General features: G+C 41.1%; 3 protein-coding genes across 3 annotated transcripts; 2 read left to right on the top strand and 1 right to left on the bottom strand.

The window, feature by feature from the left end:
- Positions 1 to 4934: 4934 nt before the first annotated feature.
- LOC116261747 (pentatricopeptide repeat-containing protein At5g66520-like) lies at positions 4935 to 8225 on the top strand. Its single transcript, XM_031640593.2, has one exon. It carries the CDS (start codon positions 5857 to 5859, stop codon positions 7735 to 7737), a length of 1881 nt encoding a protein of 626 aa, XP_031496453.1. The 5' UTR covers positions 4935 to 5856; the 3' UTR covers positions 7738 to 8225.
- Positions 8226 to 9482: 1257 nt separating this feature from the next.
- Positions 9483 to 12583, top strand: LOC116261948 (uncharacterized). The gene is made up of 6 exons (XM_031640903.2): positions 9483 to 9641; positions 10960 to 11052; positions 11474 to 11504; positions 11645 to 11671; positions 11745 to 11874; positions 12196 to 12583. Exons 1-6 carry the CDS (start codon positions 9576 to 9578, stop codon positions 12248 to 12250), a joined length of 402 nt encoding a protein of 133 aa, XP_031496763.1. The 5' UTR covers positions 9483 to 9575; the 3' UTR covers positions 12251 to 12583.
- Positions 12584 to 14600: 2017 nt separating this feature from the next.
- Positions 14601 to 19278, bottom strand: LOC116262510 (uncharacterized). Its single transcript, XM_031641956.2, has 3 exons — positions 18929 to 19278; positions 16325 to 17924; positions 14601 to 16126 (listed from the first exon to the last, which is right to left on the bottom strand). The coding sequence occupies exons 1-3, from the start codon at positions 19164 to 19166 to the stop codon at positions 15916 to 15918; spliced, it is 2049 nt and encodes a 682-aa protein (XP_031497816.1). The 5' UTR covers positions 19167 to 19278; the 3' UTR covers positions 14601 to 15915.
- Positions 19279 to 19621: the final 343 nt, after the last annotated feature.

Here is a 19621-nt window from a genome sequence, read left to right as displayed (position 1 = left end):
ACTCGGTAAATTCATGTCTGTGCGGTACAGATAGATTTGATGATGAAAGAGCTGAGGTCATCGACCTTTAAATCATTATAAAATCCAATTTTATATATTTGAACATGTAAAATCTACAATATTATGCGAAAAGCAACACACGTGCAGGTGTTGTGCACGCTGGATGGCCAGCCATGACAAAAGGAAATGGACACCGCATTATTTCCTTTTGTGTGTATGTGTGTGTGCATGCACGCGAATAGGATGGACCCAGTCCTGGGTCCAGTGGGGACTGGACCCAGTTGTATGCAGCTCAGCCAGAAACCCTTAGATCCACTCGCTGATAAAGGTCTCCAATTACCATAATGGGTAGGACCAAGCTTTTCCTTAGTGTTGGGAAACATGCCAAACAAATTTATGCAAGGCATTTTCAAGATCGACTTATTAATTTGATATATCACTTCGACATGGGAAGTGATATTTCATGATCGACTATTCCATCAAACCAAGCTCAACGTCGAGTGACGCTTAAACTTGAGGTTGTGACTGCAATTTATGATCATAAAATTGTATAAAGACAATTGGGTTTTCAAGTTTGAAGTTGATTTTACTAATAAGTTTGAGTGAATTGAATATAATTTGAAAACAAAAGTGAATATGAAATTACTAGTAAGTTGATTGTAAGTCATTCGATCGACTTAATTAATGCGGTACATGCTTAAAAGGTAACTTGAGACATTGTAAACCATCGTCCATGACATTAGCGACTCAGAATTCGATTTGCATGCTTCTCTATTTATTTAATCAAGGTAGACTACAAATTATATTTATTGTATATGATATACTTTTACACAATATATATATATATATATATATATATATATATATATATATATATATATATGTATTTGTATTTTGTTTGTATGTCCTGTATACGGCGCATGGCGGGTCGATATAGTGCAAGCTGCATTAATTAAGATGATTTTCTTTTATAAAATTTGTGCATTGGATTCCTGCCTTTTTGACATATGGATTGTCGTTTGGTTTATGAAATTTTAGTTGGTAGCATGGGCCATTGGGTTTTGCTCCTTTGACACGGCATATAATTAGGCCTGTGCATCTGGCCATGCCGGGCAGGGGCGAAGGGAAGGGGGGGCTGCCTAGGCCATGGCCCCACCCTGGCAAATGAAAAAAAAAATTACATTTAAAAAAATATAATTTTTTAAGTGCGCAATGTATTTTTTAGAGTTGAATTCAATTTGGCTCTACCTAGATCCAGAAGTTGAACTGTAAGCCCGCCTCTAAGGAAAATCCTGGCTTCGCCCCTAGTGCCGGGTCCACCCAGTAATCGACCCATAAAGGCCCGACATATGCCAGGTTGGGTTATTACCAGGCATGCTACCCGGCCAGTCTTCTTGTGAGGATCCCCCACACGAGAAACACATCCACACACACGCACCACGTACAGTGCTCTTGGATAAAGCATTATCCTAAAAAGTGTTTGATGGCTAAGAATGTCTTTATCTTGAATAATTTAATTTTTTCGGAGTTAAAAAGGTCATACATCTCTAAATCCCGACTTTCTCCTAATTATCAAACAATGTTAGACACCTTTCTATGGATACTTGCATCATGATAACTTTTCACATACAACATGTCCAAGCCTTTCCCTCTAATTATTAAACAACATTGGACGACTTTCTATTGGCATTGATCATTATAACTTTTCCACCGACAATGTGTGGAAGACATCAAACACCAACTAAGCAATTTCTCTACAAAGTTAATGAAATATTAGATTCAAATGGGATCTAACATAGTGCGTAGGAGAAGAAAGGAGTCCATACTTCGTGTTTGTATTCCAAAGGACAAAGGAACGAGCGTCGCCGCGGGAACAGCATGCATGGGTCTCGTCTCGTGTTTGGGTCTCGCCTACACTAAATAAAGAAGGAGAAGATCGAGCCCACTTGAAGCCGGGAAACCATGCCTTGAGAGCCGTATATCTCACAGGATGGACGGCTTCTGCCTCGGCCTTTCGAGCGCTCCACGTGATATCAAAACACGGACTACGTTTTGTTAGCCTGCTTTGATCATTAATGCTAGGTGTTTTTTTCCAACCAAATTCAATCTAGAAACGGATTCCTTGTGAGTTCTAGCAATTTTTTATTTATTTGGGTTGAGCAAGAGGTCAACAATCCACCCGCACAAACCCCCCTTTAGGGAATTACAAGACTGTTTCCAGATACTGCTCCTAAATAAAGGGAGAGGTTACAGTAGAAGTTTCACATGATGGTAACTGCATTAATTTGGCAATTGCTATGAGTTAACTTTTCATCTGTTTTTTAGGGAATATACTGCGGGACATCCTTCATCTTCATTAGCAGCAACATTTTTGTTTTCGTATGTTCACATCATCATCATCATCCTCTACGTCATCACATTATCATCTCTTACATTCCCCCTCAAACTAGACAGCAATTTTGTTGAGCCTCAGTTTGCGATAAAAACCTTGCTTACACAGGATCGAGTACTTGCTTTTGGTGAAGAAGACAATGATAGAGACGAGGCTTCTGTTTTTTTTTCGTCTTTCAGCAGCCTGTGAAACAAACAGATAGAAAAGAGAAGGTGGCACAAAAGTCAGTCACCTGCTCTGGCAAGTACAATGGTAGGCATAACTGTTTTGCGTGTTAGAACCAACGTACTTCGTCCAAACAAACACCTGGCAGCGGCACCAAGGCAATTTAGAGGACCAACTGCTCAAGGATTAAGCATGTTCTAAATCTTTCTTTCCTATTAATCGTGTATTCGTGTTGCTATTGCCTGAACCTGAGAATAGATTAAATTATTCAAAAACTTTTGCATCAAATGCTTCAGTAAATGGAAGGACAGTTTCATCAGCAAGCATGACAAAGCACTTAAAGGAAACATTGACTGGTTACTCAAGATGCAACACATTTGATCAAGATAATACATGCATAACGGATGATCCTACATTATTTTCATAATAATTAATAAGCATTTAGAGCCCTGTCAATCGTGAAGATAAGGTTCAAAAATGACAAAAGCAAACAGGATAAAGATCCAAACCTGCTTAAGTTTCTGAAGAATGGATTCTTCATGGGCATGGAACCCAGCACCATAGAGATTTGCAGAAATCTGGCTGTGCCTCCGCTGCTGCTCATGCTTGAGCTTCAAGAGATCATCATATGCTCTACGAGCAGAAGCATCGACCAGGATTTCATAAGAGGTCTGTATAGTCATGAACGTTGCTGCTGCTGTAGGGTCATCAGGCCTCTCGTCTGGGTGGTATCTTAAAGCTTTTGCCTTATATGCTTGGCGAATTTTGAAACTCTAATACCTTTGTTCCTTCAATGCCAGTGGGGAGACAGAGGACAGCATAATTATCTTCCTCAGACATCTCTATGGATTTAATTCTTCCTGAAAAACAAAAGAGTGATTGATCATAAGATCTGAAAACTGCAAATAGAACAACAACTTTGAATCCCACATCCTAATAGCGAAAAACACAAAATCATGCCCTCACAAGATTACCACTTAAGCGTACCACAGAAAGAACATAAAACATGAGCCAGTTAAATTACCACAATTAAGCTTGACTAGAACATAAAACAGTTGCACCAAACGAAAACTGAATGTTCAAAGAAGCCAGTAATGTCCATTCTGTTATATGTTGCTCGACTTAACAATCAGATTTGAACACTCAAAGGAAGGAAGAGACCATGAACGCACCATATGAGCACACATTAAACTAGTATAACAGTTAGATTCGCACACATTTATGCATTGCAGCAGATACTCAAACTTATCCACAGAGTGTCAGACATACCCGACTCTAGTTCAATCAATAACCAGTCACACATGCTAGACTAAATTCACAATCAGATTGATGAAAATACAAAAATAGTCAAACAAGGAATATTGATCATGCAAATTGTTGAGAAACTCTAGCTGATGCATTTCACTAGTAGCTAAAACAGAAAAAAGGTCATACGGTTAAGCTTTATCTTAAGAAAGTTGAATTTTTTGGGCTTGGCCGATGGTTCAATTTGACTGTTAAAACATATAGTACTTTAATCGTAGGTCTCAAGAACCTCAACAGCACAAATACACCTTTTTCCAAAATTTCAAAATTCACACGAAAAACATCAAAAATCAGAAGGGACATAGAATACAAGTTTATGAAATTGCATGTCCTCTTATTTTGCCCAAGATTGATCAGAAGTCGGAGATTCATAATGCAATTACTGGTAGCCTTTGACGTTTTGAACCAAAGTTTCACTATCCAACCATACTCCAATATTGTAGCATACGCCCAGAAAAAAAGGGATTCAAAACAAACGAGCAACGTTAGAATCCCGGAAAGGAAACACTATCCTAAAACATTGGGATAGTAAGGTCTCGACAATGTAAACTACCTGCCACAAACACTTCCAAATGGTATAGACTGCTGGGGCAAGTGACTATATTGAATCGCTCAAGCCCCATCAAATTATGAGATTTGGTTTAAGGTGTCTTCTGTATTACAACCACGTTCATAAGAGAAATGATCTGAAATAAATTGTAGAATTCGATGGTGGTCAAAAAGGAATACCAAAAAATTGAAATAACCAACCAAACGTAGAAAAATTGGAACCTGGATGAATTTTAAGATATTGAAGTACAAGAAAACTGGCTTGCCAACACTAGGAGAACTGAGCTTTTGAAGAACTCGGTAAATAAAATTTCAGATGCAAACCAAAAAGGACCCTTCAATAAAAGCGAGGATATCTGAAATATAACAAGGACTCTGGGTGTGCATGTTTAACTGCGTCAGCCCATTGGAGCATATGGATATACCCCTTCAGGACAAAGGGGGCGTTCTAGATGCTATGACAACAAGGAAAGCGTTCGCGCTGTTCCGCGGCATGAAGACGGAGAAAAGGAAAGAGAGTGAATACTGCAGGACGCCTCATAGGTCTCAAAGACAAACTGAGCGAGCCGAATTTCATCAAATCATGGCAACGCTGCTCAAGATGATCATACAAAGTAAACTTATCCTCGTCCAGCAACACAACCACCTCGCGGAAAAAGATAAATTAAAAAGAAGACAATATCGTGCGCTCCAAACATAATTCGCACAGCGCAGAAAGATGCTGAACGGTATAAGAACAGTGCGAGCAAACAGGTCAACAGACAAAATCTATGCAAGCGTTCTTCCAGCATCCAAAACCGGAAGCCCCTCAAGTAGCAAATCGAAAAGGGAAACCACGAATGATGAAGAAAAAGATAACAACGCACGGAAGCAAACCAAACCCCATCGTAATCCTTCTTATCTGCTTTGTGTTTCTTCAACTTTCCTCCCATGACATTAATCCCCAAGAAATTCAGAAAAGAAAAGGACAGAAATAAAAAGAGAACGAATTGAAAAGTTGAGAATATCCTTTAATTCCCCAAATTCATGCTGAAGATGAGAAAACATGCAAGTAGAGAAGTCGGAAAGAAAGGGGAGATGCGACGTACCTCGCATGCTCGACACGGCTGACGGCGACGGCGAAGACGCCGGCTGAGATATCACCGACCGGCCTACCATGCTCGAACCGGAAGCCCCAACCCTTTGTTATTCCTCGCCCGCTGGAGAACGCGGGAAACTCGAAAGAGGACTGGAAAAGATTGGACATAATTGCGGATCCAGTCGAATTGTTCTCCTATTCGAAATTCTCTACGGGTTTGGAACACATTAATACTGACATTTTAGCTCACCATCCGCCATACTTAAAACAATGTGATCGTGCGGATTCTGTCAAATGTCTAACCCGTGTTCTTCCATATTAATGTGACTAAACTAGTTTCGAGCGTGCGGACGTAGACGGAGCCAAGATGATGTGCAACGCCCTCTCCACGGGCTCCCCGCCGAGCGTCCTCTCTCCTCCTCCGCCCATCGACCGCCGCCAGTTGACCACGACGCTGGCATCATGCACCACCATGGATGAGCTCAAGCAAATCCACTCCCAATTCATCAAAGTCGGCCTCGCTGACGACAACGATGCCATTGGCCGAGTCGTTAAGTTCTGTGCCTCGTCGGATTCTGGCAGTTTGGAATACGCGCTCCAAGTGTTCGACAAAATTCCCCGTCCTGATTCCTTCATTTGGAACACCCTCATTCGAGGCCACCTTCAGTCTGGCCTCGACGACTCGTGCATTAACCTCTATTCAGAGATGGTAACTCGCTCCGTGACGCCAAACAGATACACGTTCCCGCCCGTCGTGCAAGCATGTTGTAACATGCACCGTCTTGAGGAGGGAAAGCAGGTGCATGCCCATGTGTTCAAGCATGGGTTCGCGTCGGATTTGTATGCTCAGAACAACTTGATTCATCTGTATACTACTTGTGGGGAACTGGATGGGGCTCGGAGATTGTTTGATAAAATGGACGAGAGGGATGTGGTCTCGTGGACGGCAATGTTCTCTGGATACGCGAAATGCGGCCGTGTTGATGAAGCCCGTCTATTGTTTGACGAAATGCCTGTGAGAAACTCCGTGTCTTGGAATGCTATGATAGCTGCATACGTTCAAAATGGTAGATTTCAGGAGGCATTTGCACTTTTCGAACGGATGCAAGCAGAAATAGGTGTAGACAAGTATGCTGCTGCTACCATGTTGTCAGCATGTACAAGCTTGGGAGCATTGGATCAGGGGAAGTGGATCCATGCATGCATAGAGAAGAGCGGGATGGAATTGGATATGAAGCTGGCAACATCGGTCATTGGTATGTATTGCAAATGCGGGTGTTTGGAGAAAGCATTTGAAGTTTTTAGGGGATTGCCAAAGAAGCGCATTTCTTCATGGAATTGTATGATTTCTGGGCTTGCTGTTCATGGGCAGGGTCGAGAAGCCCTTGATCTTTTGAATGAGATGGAAGAAGAGATGGTGACTCCTGATGATATCACTTTTGTGGCTGTCCTCAATGCTTGCGCCCATGCTGGTTTGGTCCAAGAAGGGCGCTACTATTTTGATTACATGACGAGGATTTATGGTATTAAACCTAAGATGGAGCACTATGGTTGCATGGTTGACCTGCTTGGCAGAGCTGGTCTGCAAGAGGAAGCGAAAGATTTTATAGACAAGATGCCCATGAAGCCTGATGCTGGTGTATTAGGTGCCCTTTTTGGAGCTTGCACGATTCATGGAAACGTTAAACTGGGGGAAGCCATTGGCAAGCAAGTTATTGAACTAGAGCCTCACAATAGCGGGCGATACATACTTTTAGCAAATTTGTATGCATCAGTAGGCCGGTGGGATGATGTTGCTAGTGTTAGAAAGATGATGAATGACAGAGGGGTCAGCAAGCCACCTGGCTGTTCTATGATAGAATTAAATGGCGCTGTACATGAATTCATTGCAGGAGACAGGGCCCATACTCAATCTAGGGAGATTTACTCAATGTTAACTGAAATGTCTTCCCGTCTTAGATCGGCAGGATACGTTCCTGAAACTAAGGGCGTGTTGCACGACCTGAGTGAAGATGAAAAGGAAAGCCCGTTGCATTATCACAGTGAGAAACTTGCAATTGCATTTGGATTGCTACACACAAGATCTGGAGATACAATTCGAATTACAAAGAATTTGAGGGTCTGTCCAGATTGTCACAGTGCTACAAAACTAATATCGAAGCTCTTTGACAGAGAGATCATTGTCAGGGACAGGAACCGCTTCCATCATTTCAGAGAGGGGAACTGTTCTTGCAAGGATTACTGGTGAAGAATGGGAACGAATTGATTTTGAAGTCTGAATCATTTCAGAGTGGCTGTTCAGGTTCAAAGGATGGGAGTTTGGACCGTGTTGAATAGAAGTACCAAAAGATCATAAGCAACGAGACGACGTCCTTGTCATTTAGATATAAACTGACGGTGGTCGGTGGGTTTCTGTCATTGGTGACTAAGAATTCCCTAACAAGATGAATATGATTGAAGGAAGAATAACCTTTAGCTACCTATGAAGTCACAACAGAGAGAAAAAAAAAACACCAAAAAACAGAAGATAGGGAAAACAATACTACCTGTAGTTACGTGACTATCATTTTTTATGTTTATATCTTTGAATAAAGCATTACTGTCAACTACAAATCCAGATCGCAGATCATTGGCCAGATGACAAATGATCCTTATGACCTGGAACTTGCGGAAAGCAGGAAGGATGTGTAACGCGTTACAATCTTATATAGGCCTCTTGACGGGAATTTAAGGTAGAAGGATATTCTCAGGAATGATAGAATACTATCGTGCTTCTTAAGATCTATTATATTTGATTGCACAAGTTTGTCAATCCAACGGTGTTTCTTAGACACTCATATGAAATGGGTGGGTCGTTTCTTACGCCATGGCCAGCCGGCCGGGATCCTTTTAAAAGATTAATTAAGTAGTTAACTAAACGTTTGGAATATGTTTGGTGCCGGATTTCTAGCTAGTTCGTCTTGTAAGTGAGCTTTCATCCAAATCGAATCCATCTAAGATCGGGCCAATGTCACGCTGAGTTCAATTATTTAGTTTTCATAAGAAAATCTGCATTCAGAGAGTAATTGGATACAGCTTTTCTAAAAAAGTTTTTCTTATTGAATCCCATAAACGTCCAAATTTGTATAGATATAAAAATCATACTGGAAGCATATGTGATTTTGTACTTCTTTATTTGAATATATATCCTATTGCGCATTGAATTATGCAATATTTGAATATTGGGATTTAGTAGCAGTTACATGCGATCTAGATTTGATTCACTGACATCTCAACCTTTAAGTGATGGACCTGATGAATGGAGTACAACGTTTTGTACTGCCGACAGTGTTTGTAGGATAACTTCACACGGGCACGTGATTAGATCTCGCTATAACTCGTGTACTGCACCATCGCTTAATGGCTTGTACTAAATTTTGTGTTATAATATAACTTGGAATAATTATGGTTACGCCTGATAGGACAGATAGCTTAATTAAAAAATTTTAAAGACGGGCCTAAATTTGTTGTGAGGTAACATGCTTGAACTTGTCAAAATTTTCATTTAGCCACTTTCTTGTGTCCAAATTTAGTAGCTAAATCTAGTAAAAAAAACTCAAGTGGTAGGCGCAATTTTGGATATTCCTACAAAAGATTAAGTGTGAGTTATTGTAAAAGAAACCATAAATCAGACGTTTTCCTCATGTTCTTAGCAATGCCCAATGGTGCTATGCTACTTGTTTGCTATTTTGACAGAATTACTTCTCAAGTTATTGAAATTATAATGCATACATTATTTGTTTGTAAAAAAAATTGGATAAATATTCAAAATCTAAAGTACTATATTTGTGAAAAGTACAAATATTTACATATCCGTCAATCGTATATATTCACATTCGTAGGCTAGGGAGTCCTGAATTTTACGTATCGGTGTCCATGTGACCAACTTGTAGAGAAGGACCTTTGTACTGCCCCGGAAGTGGGGGGAGAGAGAGAGAGAGAGAGAGACGTATAGGCTTTTGCAGTACAAACAGGAACTTTCCAAATTAAACGGAGAGGGAGGGAGTCTCTCTCTCTCTCTTCTGTTCTTCTGGCGGGGAATCGACCATGCATGGCGGTGAGGCAAAGAAACTCCTGGGCTTTCCTCCAAATTCTCACCCCACGCTTTCCCAGGTAATCTCAGTGAAAGAGAAGAAGAGTTTTCTATTGCTCTTTCCTAGTTACAGGTGGTAATTTGTTCCTCCTGACATACCCGGAAAAGTTTAGATAAGTTTGGAATGCCAGTCTTGAACGCAATTGAATTCTTGACAGGCAGGAGAACAACAAATTATCTTCCGTGTTACACAGCTTTTCCTGGGTAATTGGAGTGTTCCCAAATGCTCTTCTAGATTGCTTGCTGGTCTTGAATTTTTGGGTGTCAAACGGTGTCCAGCGTAACAAATCAGTATCTCTCCTCTTTCTGTCTCATGGTTAATTTAGTTGATATGTACCAAGTTTCTTCTTCTATCCTTGCGGTATGATGTCATTTTGGGTTGACAAGTTTAGGGATTCTGGAATTTGAATGTTTATTGGCCATGTTGCTTTTGTATGTAATTTTTGTTCAAAACATTTAAATTGCGTGCCGGAATGGGTAGATGCTGTTTATCGCCTCCCTGGAGAACAAACCTGTCACAGTTTTTATTAATGGTGCTTGCATAGTTCTACCGTTGTGACGACCCTTTAGTTTTTTCTCTTTTTCTCTTTCAATTGCTCTGTTTCATAGCATGTCCTCCTATATGTGATTGTGTTTTCCTCCCTAGCTAGCATGGTTGGAGGTTTAATATACTTTTCAGTTGTTCAAGCTGCAAATCAAGAGTATACGGAGGATAGTTAAGTTGATCATACGTATTTGGTTACAAGACTCAAATCCCACAGTGCTGTCCTCCTGCTTTGCTATCTTAAGAGTATATCGAGATTGCACGATTCTATTTTAGTCATCATCATCTTCCAAGTATCTATAATGTCAAACCTGCAAAAAAGGATGAAGGAGCTCTTGATAGTTTTGGGCGTCAGTGGTGGCATTTCTGTGCTGCAAACTGTTTTATCGTTTCCCTTATATATGATAATGTGTAAATCCCAATGTTTGCTGAGAAGGGTATCCTTTGCCTAACAGAAAATCCCGAGGTTCTTCAAAACTGTGTTTTGTTATTATGATTTGGTGTCTTCGTCAGTTTGATAAACCTTAGATTTATGACATTTAAATTCTTTCCAACTGAAGCCATTCATGATTGACGTTTGAATTCTGGTTTATCCTCATGGTACGTATTTTATCCTTTAAAGAGATAATTTCTTGATGAACCTATGTAAGTGAAACTTTCTTCTAATTCTTCCTTCTTGCACTCGTTATTGATTCTTGAATTTTAGCTTTTACATCTAAAACCATGATCTATGCACAAATTTATATGCTGGTATTCTATGTCATCTTCTTTTTCTAATGTATTGATCAATGCAGGTTAAGGCAGCTTATAAACAAAAGGCATGGGAGACACACCCCGACCGTTTTCCAGCACTCCAAAAGTCCATGGCAGAATCAAACTTCAAGTTGGTAAATTTTGAAATTTCCTCTACCTATTTGTGCAAATTGTTAAATTACCAATAACCCGGCCATGGACAGACACTCTTTTATCGCGTGTAAGAAATGAGTCAAGTGGCACTTATCTACCATGAATACTTGTTTGATTTTCAGACTTTCGACTGTACATTCCTTATTGCCCTGCATCATCTGAGCTTGAAGCCAAGTACTATAGCCTATCTGAAAACCAGTCTTTGAGAGATTGGTCTTGAATATCTTTTGCTGTTCTACCTTTTTGTCTTCTTTTTCACTCTCAAATGTCATTGTATAGAGTCCAATTAACATCTATACAAGCATATAAAGGTCTTTTTTTCTCAACTTTAATTCCAGTTATAGATGATACCATATGGTCCATATCGATGATCAAGTCTCACTCATCTCTCTACATATGCAGATATCTGAAGCTTACTCGTCCTTACTGGTTGGTAGGAGACTCACACCTTGGCTACCACCATCTTGTTTTTTACAGCATAACCAAATTCAAAATCTGTTTTAGCGACACTATTTAACTTTCTGTTAAGATCTTGGCTGACTTTGCTGACATTTGCTTGCCTGTCATTTACAGACCAAAGATATTGTTCCCCAGCGCAAGGTTTGCTCCCCTCTTCCTCAATATGCACTTCTTTTTTCAATACAGTTTGTCAATAGATTGTGTGTGTATGCAGCCTCTTATGTAAGAGTGGTGAGAACTGGCGTTCCAAGAGGCACTGGCAAAAGCCATCCTTTCTTGGTCAAGGCGCCATTTCTAGCTCTGATGATGGCAACGGTTTCACTTGGTGGTGCAGTTGCTGCAAGGTGAGTGTAAACTTCCTTAATCCTCATATCATTCATTATTTCATTTTAGGTTGGATTGCCAGAAAGAACTTGCTACTTGCTCTAGCTTCAGTGACTGCTTGCAAATAGCAGCTTACTGGACTTTGTTCCCTGCACTGAGCAAAATTGTGCTTCTGTATTGTCATAGACTCAGTGTGTGCCATTTTCTCATCATTCCTACCTCGAAACTTGGCCTATAGCATTTTCCTCCTCACGGATGCTGCAGCGCCCTTTACCAATGAAATTGGATGTTTTACCCATTAAGGACCTGATGGGATACTTTGTTACACAACTTTTGTACAGGACATACCTGAAACAGAGGAAGGAATTTCCCTCACAGCACCCATTTCTTCCTTGATTTCAAAGCAGCAACTTCTTGCCTTTGCCAAACAAGGTTTAACATGAAGACTTCATGGCAAATCAACTCTCTGTCATGCCTGGGCTGGAGTTTCCTGCGGAAAGATGATATTATGTTCGGAAAAGTTACTGGTTATTCTGCCTGGAGCTGCTGCTTTGATTTGATTGCAAAGCATGGAGTTATTTCGAGTACTCAATTTGTGTGCTGGAATGTTTTCTTTGTAAAACTTGCAGTGTGCAAATTGTACGTCTCTATTTGCAGTTGCGACATTTGAAGCTGTGTCTTGCCACTGTTGGTGTAAGTAATAAAAGACGGGGGAACTCTTGAATGCTAGTGGGCAGGTGTCCTGGGTGACCACATTAAAATGATGCCCGAAATAGGGGTCTATGGATTCTGCCGTCCAACATTTGGATCGTCTGGTGTCTTAAAGTTTCTGGTTCTTTCAAAAGTCTAACACAACGTTTAGGTTGACTGATTATCTTTAAGGTTTTCCAAAAATAGTATCAACTCTCCCAAATATCATCCGTTGATGTAAAATGTTTAGGAAGTGCAAGTTCCAAAAAGAAAAAAAAAAAGTAGTTGTTTTCTTATGTCTAGGTTGAATATAGATCCCTGAAATTCAATCTTAAAATTTTATTCGAACATCTGATCTTTGCGATTTTGTTTTTGAAATTTTATATTTTTGGATATTTCACATCAAACACGCTGAGAGAAAGTCCAGCACTCTTTTCCTTTCCACCATCATACAAGGTTTACACCTTGAGACCAAGTGAAGAAAATCAGAGAGAGAGCTCTAACTTTCGTCACCCAATTATAGAGTGAAAGTGCACCTTGGAAAAGGTACACCAACGGAACTGTACCAGCAGTTCAAACAATCAAATACTTCATGCCTGTTCATTCTTAAGAGCGGCGAGTGCAGGGGGAGGTGAGCCGATTCAGGTGACGGACTCTTTAGGACCGCACAACACCATTCCGCAGCACGTGTGTGCCTAGAACATCCGAGTAACGTGTTTGATATCAATAAAGTCTATAATCTCATCACTCGATAGAATAAAAGATAGTATAGATTTAAAAAGATAGAAGCTGGAGAAACTTATAGTTTTGTGGGAGATGCAAGGGTAGATATTTAGACATTGGGTTGCTTAAAGATCAAACTGTAGAAGGCCACAGAAGCCACGGGCAAGAATCAAGTACAGCACGGCCAACCGAGTTAACAGCGCGTGGGCTTTAGAAGATGGGGAAGATCTTTTCATGCACCTCCTACCTTCAACAAAAACTCTAGTTTCGGTTGTCCTGAATACAGATGTTCAGATTTCTGAGTTCGCAAAAAGGGGACCAATTCTGACCACAGTGTCTTTTCTTAGTTGTCTACTCAAACCAAGGAATGGCAATCCTATACTCAAGGGCCAAAAGAAGGTCTCTCAAACGAATTCTTTTGTGTCCAGTTATTTCGGGGATGTTGTAGGTACACTTCTCTATCAGCCTGGTCAAAGATGAACCAGCCCCCTTGCCCGCCAACCATCAGAGTCGTGGCTAGAGATCCACGGTCTTACGAAAATGGACAGCGGCATTGAATGGCTATATAATGCCGTTCACACGTATGCTCACACGCACGTCTCCAAGAAACAGGAAGGCCGTGAGATTTGCCAAACAAGAAACGAGTATGAGAGATCAGAATAGACACAACTCAATTTAACGGTGACGGACAGAACCATGATTTCAGGCTAAGTTGTTACCAAAGAACCGAGGTGGGCGGTGGCCTTTATTAATAGATTCTGTATTTTGGGAAAATCTTCAGGCTTCAAAACTGAGTCGCCAGATATACCGTCTAGTGGGACGCCGACGGAACCCCGCACTAGATGGTTGCATCATTAAGTCAAATGAAAGGAATAATATTCAGAAAGCTAAGCAAGCCAGCATCAGGGTTGCATATGGACGCAGGCGTTCGACCGTTACCACAAATTCATAAAACAATCACCATTCAAGTGAAAAAAACTCGGTGCCCATAGACTGCTATGTCAATAAAATCAGCCCCAAAACTTCCAGTATCAAATATGTGAAAGTAGCAATTAATACTCGCTATATTCCATTGAACCAACGGCATCCGCTTCTAAAAAATCCTCGCTTTTTGTTGCATGAGACCAATAAGAAAAATTCCAAATATATTAACGATGGTGCTACTCGAACCAGACCAACATCGAACTTGAACAACATGGACGAGAGAATCCAGATGACACTAGCAACAATCGATCAAAAAAGAAGTATCGCGTAAACTTGAGGTTCAATCACATCAAACTCAAAAAGAACAAAAGGCTCTACCAGGTATGCAAATGAAAGTAGGCACACAAAGTACTTAAAAATTAAAAAAGTACAGTAATCCTGCTACTTAATATTTCTGTTACTGATCAAAGCTTGGGAGAATATACATAGAAAATCAAAGAAGCAGGGTGGTAAGGTTTGCTGCTAAAAGCATAACTTGCAATTCCGGTCAACTAGCAGATATCCCATATGATGGCATATGGCTTACATATCTGACAAGAGAACTCCAACTAAGAAGGGGCCAAGTTGCCACTTTTATGCCTTACAGAACATAAGGCCAGCGCGTCCATTGTAACTAAAAAAGAAAGGGATCACTAACACTTCTCTGGTAACGCCTTCTAGTAATTCATCAAACACGCGGTCTCCACCGTAGAATCCTCGTAAACAGTACTTAGCATCACCGCTCAACTAGCTATATTATTGATAGCCATCCCGCAACAGTGAAAGAGTAGCAAATTCAATCACCATCAAAACGTGCTATCTGTCAACACACCAGCACATTGAACCTTCCTGTAACTCCAATTATCCTTCTTCACAGCAGAGGCAATGCTGAGCAAGGGCACAAACACATTGCCACGATTCCTGAGCTTCAGGGTTTCAAGAATTATAACTGTATTACGTGGATGGGTCCATGGACAAGATAATCTTTATGGGCATCACCAATCACTTCGGGAAAACATCAATAAGCATTCAAGGAATGGAAGCAGCGAATATGTACAGGCGTAGGACAGAGATGTCCAAATTAAAGATGAGGAAGAAATGGGATAAGTCGGAAGAAGATATCTGAGGAGAAAAGGAAAATGATAAAAGGTAATGAATGCTAAAAACTGTTGAGAGGTCGCACATCATAAAAGCACAGGCATAGCCAAACTGCAACAAGGGCTTCTCCAAGTCCAACAAGTTTTGCCATTCGAAATAGAATTGTTTTTGCACTTTGAATTTTCTAAGTGTTTTCCTTCATCAGCCAAATATGAGTAGAAGATCGGAGCATTTATCCATCAAGCTCCATTTAAGGTCTTCAATTTTTGTGATCCAGCTCTCTTGAAAACTTGGAAATCCAAGAAGTTCAACTCTAAAGCATTTTGTCAAAATGCCTCTCCATGCCATCAGAGCATCTGACTTCAAGATGCTGCTGGGAGTAACTAATTAAAGATGTGTGTACCACCTTACCTTGAAGTGAACCTAGCTTTCTCAAACTACCTTGAAACATCTAGCCTAAAAGTAAGAGAAGATTGTATCATACTATATCCCTAACAGTATGTCTAATACCATAAACCCTAGTAGCCTCGACCTGAAAGATATCAAACAGAATATGTCCCGTTTGTCCGCATTTCTGGTTGCAAATTTCAGTAAAGAAACGATTGCCTGTCATCAGGAATAGATTTAGAATCTGAATCTTTGTCAGATTCTGCTAGGTTGAACTGCAGTGGTTGCCAGCCTGAGTGACGGGGCACTATCCAATGTCTCAAAGTTATTGCTGCATTCAACAACTGAAGTATTTCACCGATGACAAGATGCTTTAAACATGATTTCTTTAGTATAGTTGCAGCATGATACCTGTCACAAAAGCACAAGAAAATCTTTTATTCGAGCAATTATCTTTATAGTTTATTCACTAAGGATGTTCCGTAGCCAAACATAAACATATTGACCCACCCAACGTGTAAATATGCCCATGCCTGCATGTGTACATACTACACATGCACGATCATGCACTCGCAAGCACACACATAAATGGAGGATGCAGTAGATTACCTGCTTTGGGAAGCCATAATTGCTGAACGACCTTCAAGAGAAGCCAAATACTTTGATAGCCCATCCCATGTTTCTTTGGGATGTTTTATGCTAGTATCTAGTGGATTGATGCATTTCCACAATGTATCATTTTTTGGAAGATAAATTTGGAAAGGTCCTCCAGGGCTATGGACTACCAATATTTTTCTCTCAATGGCACTATCCAAGGCCAAACGCAAATCAAAATTAGGATTACTTGAATCTCCATATCGAATGCAATCTGCAATATTAGTTTCTGAAGGCATCATTTTGTCATTCTTCAGTGTCTGCATCACACGCAAAAGAACACCTATATGATAAAGTACTGTTTCAGTAGACTGTGCCTGAACTGGAGCCGAAGCCTGTGATTCAGAACCAGAAGGCATCTGCTTGCTATGCATGCTGTCATGCTGAAAAGTTTTCCCATTATGTGGATGAGCGATTCGTTGCTGTGTAAAATCCTTTTGAAGCGTAGATGCCTCAAAATTAACTTTTACATTAGCTTCTCCATTCAGGTGAGAAACTGGAGTATTCTGTGTGCTAACCTGATGGTCGGAAATATTTAACTTTCCGATGTTTGGCATCTCTGGAATAGGTCCTGGAGGATGACGAGGCCCATCGTATCTTGAATGATAAGGATATGGGCTTGGTGCACATGAAGTAGGTGGGTAAGGGTTTCCCACTGAGAATGAGTGTGGCATAGGCATCAAGTTACTGGGTCCAACAGGTTGAGAATATTGAGGATGAAAATTACGAGGAATATTTCCACTGTTCTGCGATGGACCAGGATAAGAAAATATCGGTGGAGCACTACAAGATGTTTTAAGCTGCATAGGTTGAGGTGGAGGTCCAAATTCAGGAAGCAATGAAGAGGATGATGTCGAAGGATGCAAACCACTACTAGAAGAACTTCTCTGCTGGGATGTGAACTGGCTAGAAGAATTTAATCCCATCATATCAGACTGTGCAGTCATTTGGTTAGGAATTTTACTTTGCTGTTTGACCATTTTTGTCTTCAGGTCCAATCTGTTAGAGCTAGCATGTGCATCTTGAGCTCCAAATTGGGGTGACTGATTTTCTCGGTTCATACTTCTTGGACCATTCGTTTGACTTGGGTTTCTTTTGGACGGTTTCCCTTTAGTCCTATCAGTAGCCTTAGTACCATAGTTCTTCTGGCCCCCTGAGAAATCCTGTGTATGTTCAGCTTCTGAACGCACGTACAGCTTTTCTTGCTGATTTTCAGGAAATGCAATCCTGGGTCTGTCCGCATTATGTCCATTAATCGGTTGTACTAGTTCGCCTGGAATATTAGGCATTGCTGGTCCTGAACCATTTTGCAATGCTGGACCTCCAGCCAACAAGCTTGTCCATAACCAGACAGTCTTTGCAGCAGCAACAAGGGGAGCAGAAACATTTTGAGGCTGCGCTAGTAGGATATTATATCTCCTCATGCGTAATTGGTGGAGTGCATTAGAGAAGTCCCGGTCTCCAGAAATCAACAGATAATTTGCAGGGGCAGGATTATCCACTGCCCAGAACAGCATATCCACAAGAATTTTTTTGTCGCTTGCATCTTTAACACCTATATGATGCCATACGCAAAATTACCAGAATCAAAGTGAGTAAACAGGAAAGCAAAAAGGAATTACAATCATGCACGGCAGCAGTAAATAGCCAAGACTAGCAGTGTTACAGTTACCAGCATCTATCTGAAGAAAAAGTTTAAGCAAACAACCATTAGTTTCGTTCAAGCTAAATAGAGTCAGAATTTTATCAGTAAAAAACAGGACAAGGACACAGAATCAACGGGATTTATATGCTTATACAACTAGTAACAGTCCCCGAACTTCATTCCTCATCACACCAAACTACCTGTATCCCATTCTACAAAACCCCCATGGAAGAGCTTGAACCTTACCGTCCTCACTCAATTCTTATTCATTTTGCAGGTACAAATAGGATCCACAACAAAAACAGTTAAATTAGCCGCTCATAATTTGTCGTTGAAATCGGTCTCCTGAATATGCACAAGGTCAGGAAAACAAAATAAGCACACAGGACTACCAAAGGTTAGTCTTCAAATAGCAAAACCAACACATATGTACTTTCCCAACCATTTAGCAACAAAGGAACAGGACGAAATCAGTGAACCAGGCCTTCTTCGTAAAACCTTTAATTCCATAATAGGCGACATGTGGATGCCAACAATTGGGCCACACTAAAATATCATCGACAGAGAGAATTAGAGTTCAATTATGCAATGAACCTCGAGAATCAAGAGATAGAATCACGAACTCTGTTGATGCAAGTAAAGAAAACGCAGATCTACAACAAAAGAAAACTAGCTCTTATCTCAAAGCGATTGAGTCGTGACTAAGTTCCGAAAATTACATCGGGGATTAGGTACTTAAAGCTAGCAATCCGCTGATTATTCAACCGACCGATTCTAACCATCAAGAATTAAGGGTTTGCGAAATTAAATTACACCGACCCCTGGGTCGATCCTGTAATCTGTCCGACGATTAGGAAGGAAACGGGTACTTGGGGTTTCTGTCTGGTCAAAGCCATAACGAGAACGGGGTTTACCGGCGGGGACGTGGTTGAGGGCGACGCCGGTGCTGGAGAGGGCGTGTTGGACGGTGGAGGGGATGCGGGTGGTGTCGCCGTAAGCGGAGATGGAAACGGGTCCTCTGTAGCCAACGAAAGCGAGGGCGGAGCTTATGTTCTGAGCAATGGCGTGGGGTTCTGCCCCCCTCGGCACCTGGCAGTTCTCTATATCCCACCACACCGACGTCTTCGCGTTCGAATACTCAGGTTCCGCCATAGCCTCTCTCTCCCTATTTCCCCCTCTCTATCTCCCCCTCTCCCTCTCTCTTTGCTCTCACCCTACTGCAAGTCGCCCACCATTTCTCCTTCTCCCTCCCTTCCTTCCCTCCTCCCTCCCTCCCTTCCTTCCCGGCTTTTTAATCGGGAAACTCCGCGGGTTTCTGCAATAACCTGCAAATAAACGGCCTTCCCGTAATTTTTTTGGAAAACCTTAACGGGGGAGGCACATTCAGTAAATAGCCCCCCTTCTTTTGATAAATAACTCCCCTTGCCATCATCGCCGTCGTCGTGACGAAACCGCTCCTCCCGCAGAAAACGGGTCGGGTCAACAGACCCGAAACCTTGGGTGGAAAAAGGTGGAGGACGTTGACGTGACTGACTACTTCATAGGATCGCGTTTTCAAAATAATCTGTAATCCTGACCGTTCATATTTCATGATGGATGGTCACCAT

This window comes from Nymphaea colorata, chromosome 10, assembly GCF_008831285.2.
Source record: "Nymphaea colorata isolate Beijing-Zhang1983 chromosome 10, ASM883128v2, whole genome shotgun sequence".
Lineage (NCBI taxonomy): Eukaryota > Viridiplantae > Streptophyta > Magnoliopsida > Nymphaeales > Nymphaeaceae > Nymphaea > Nymphaea colorata.
This window is presented reverse-complemented; position numbering and strand designations above follow the sequence as displayed.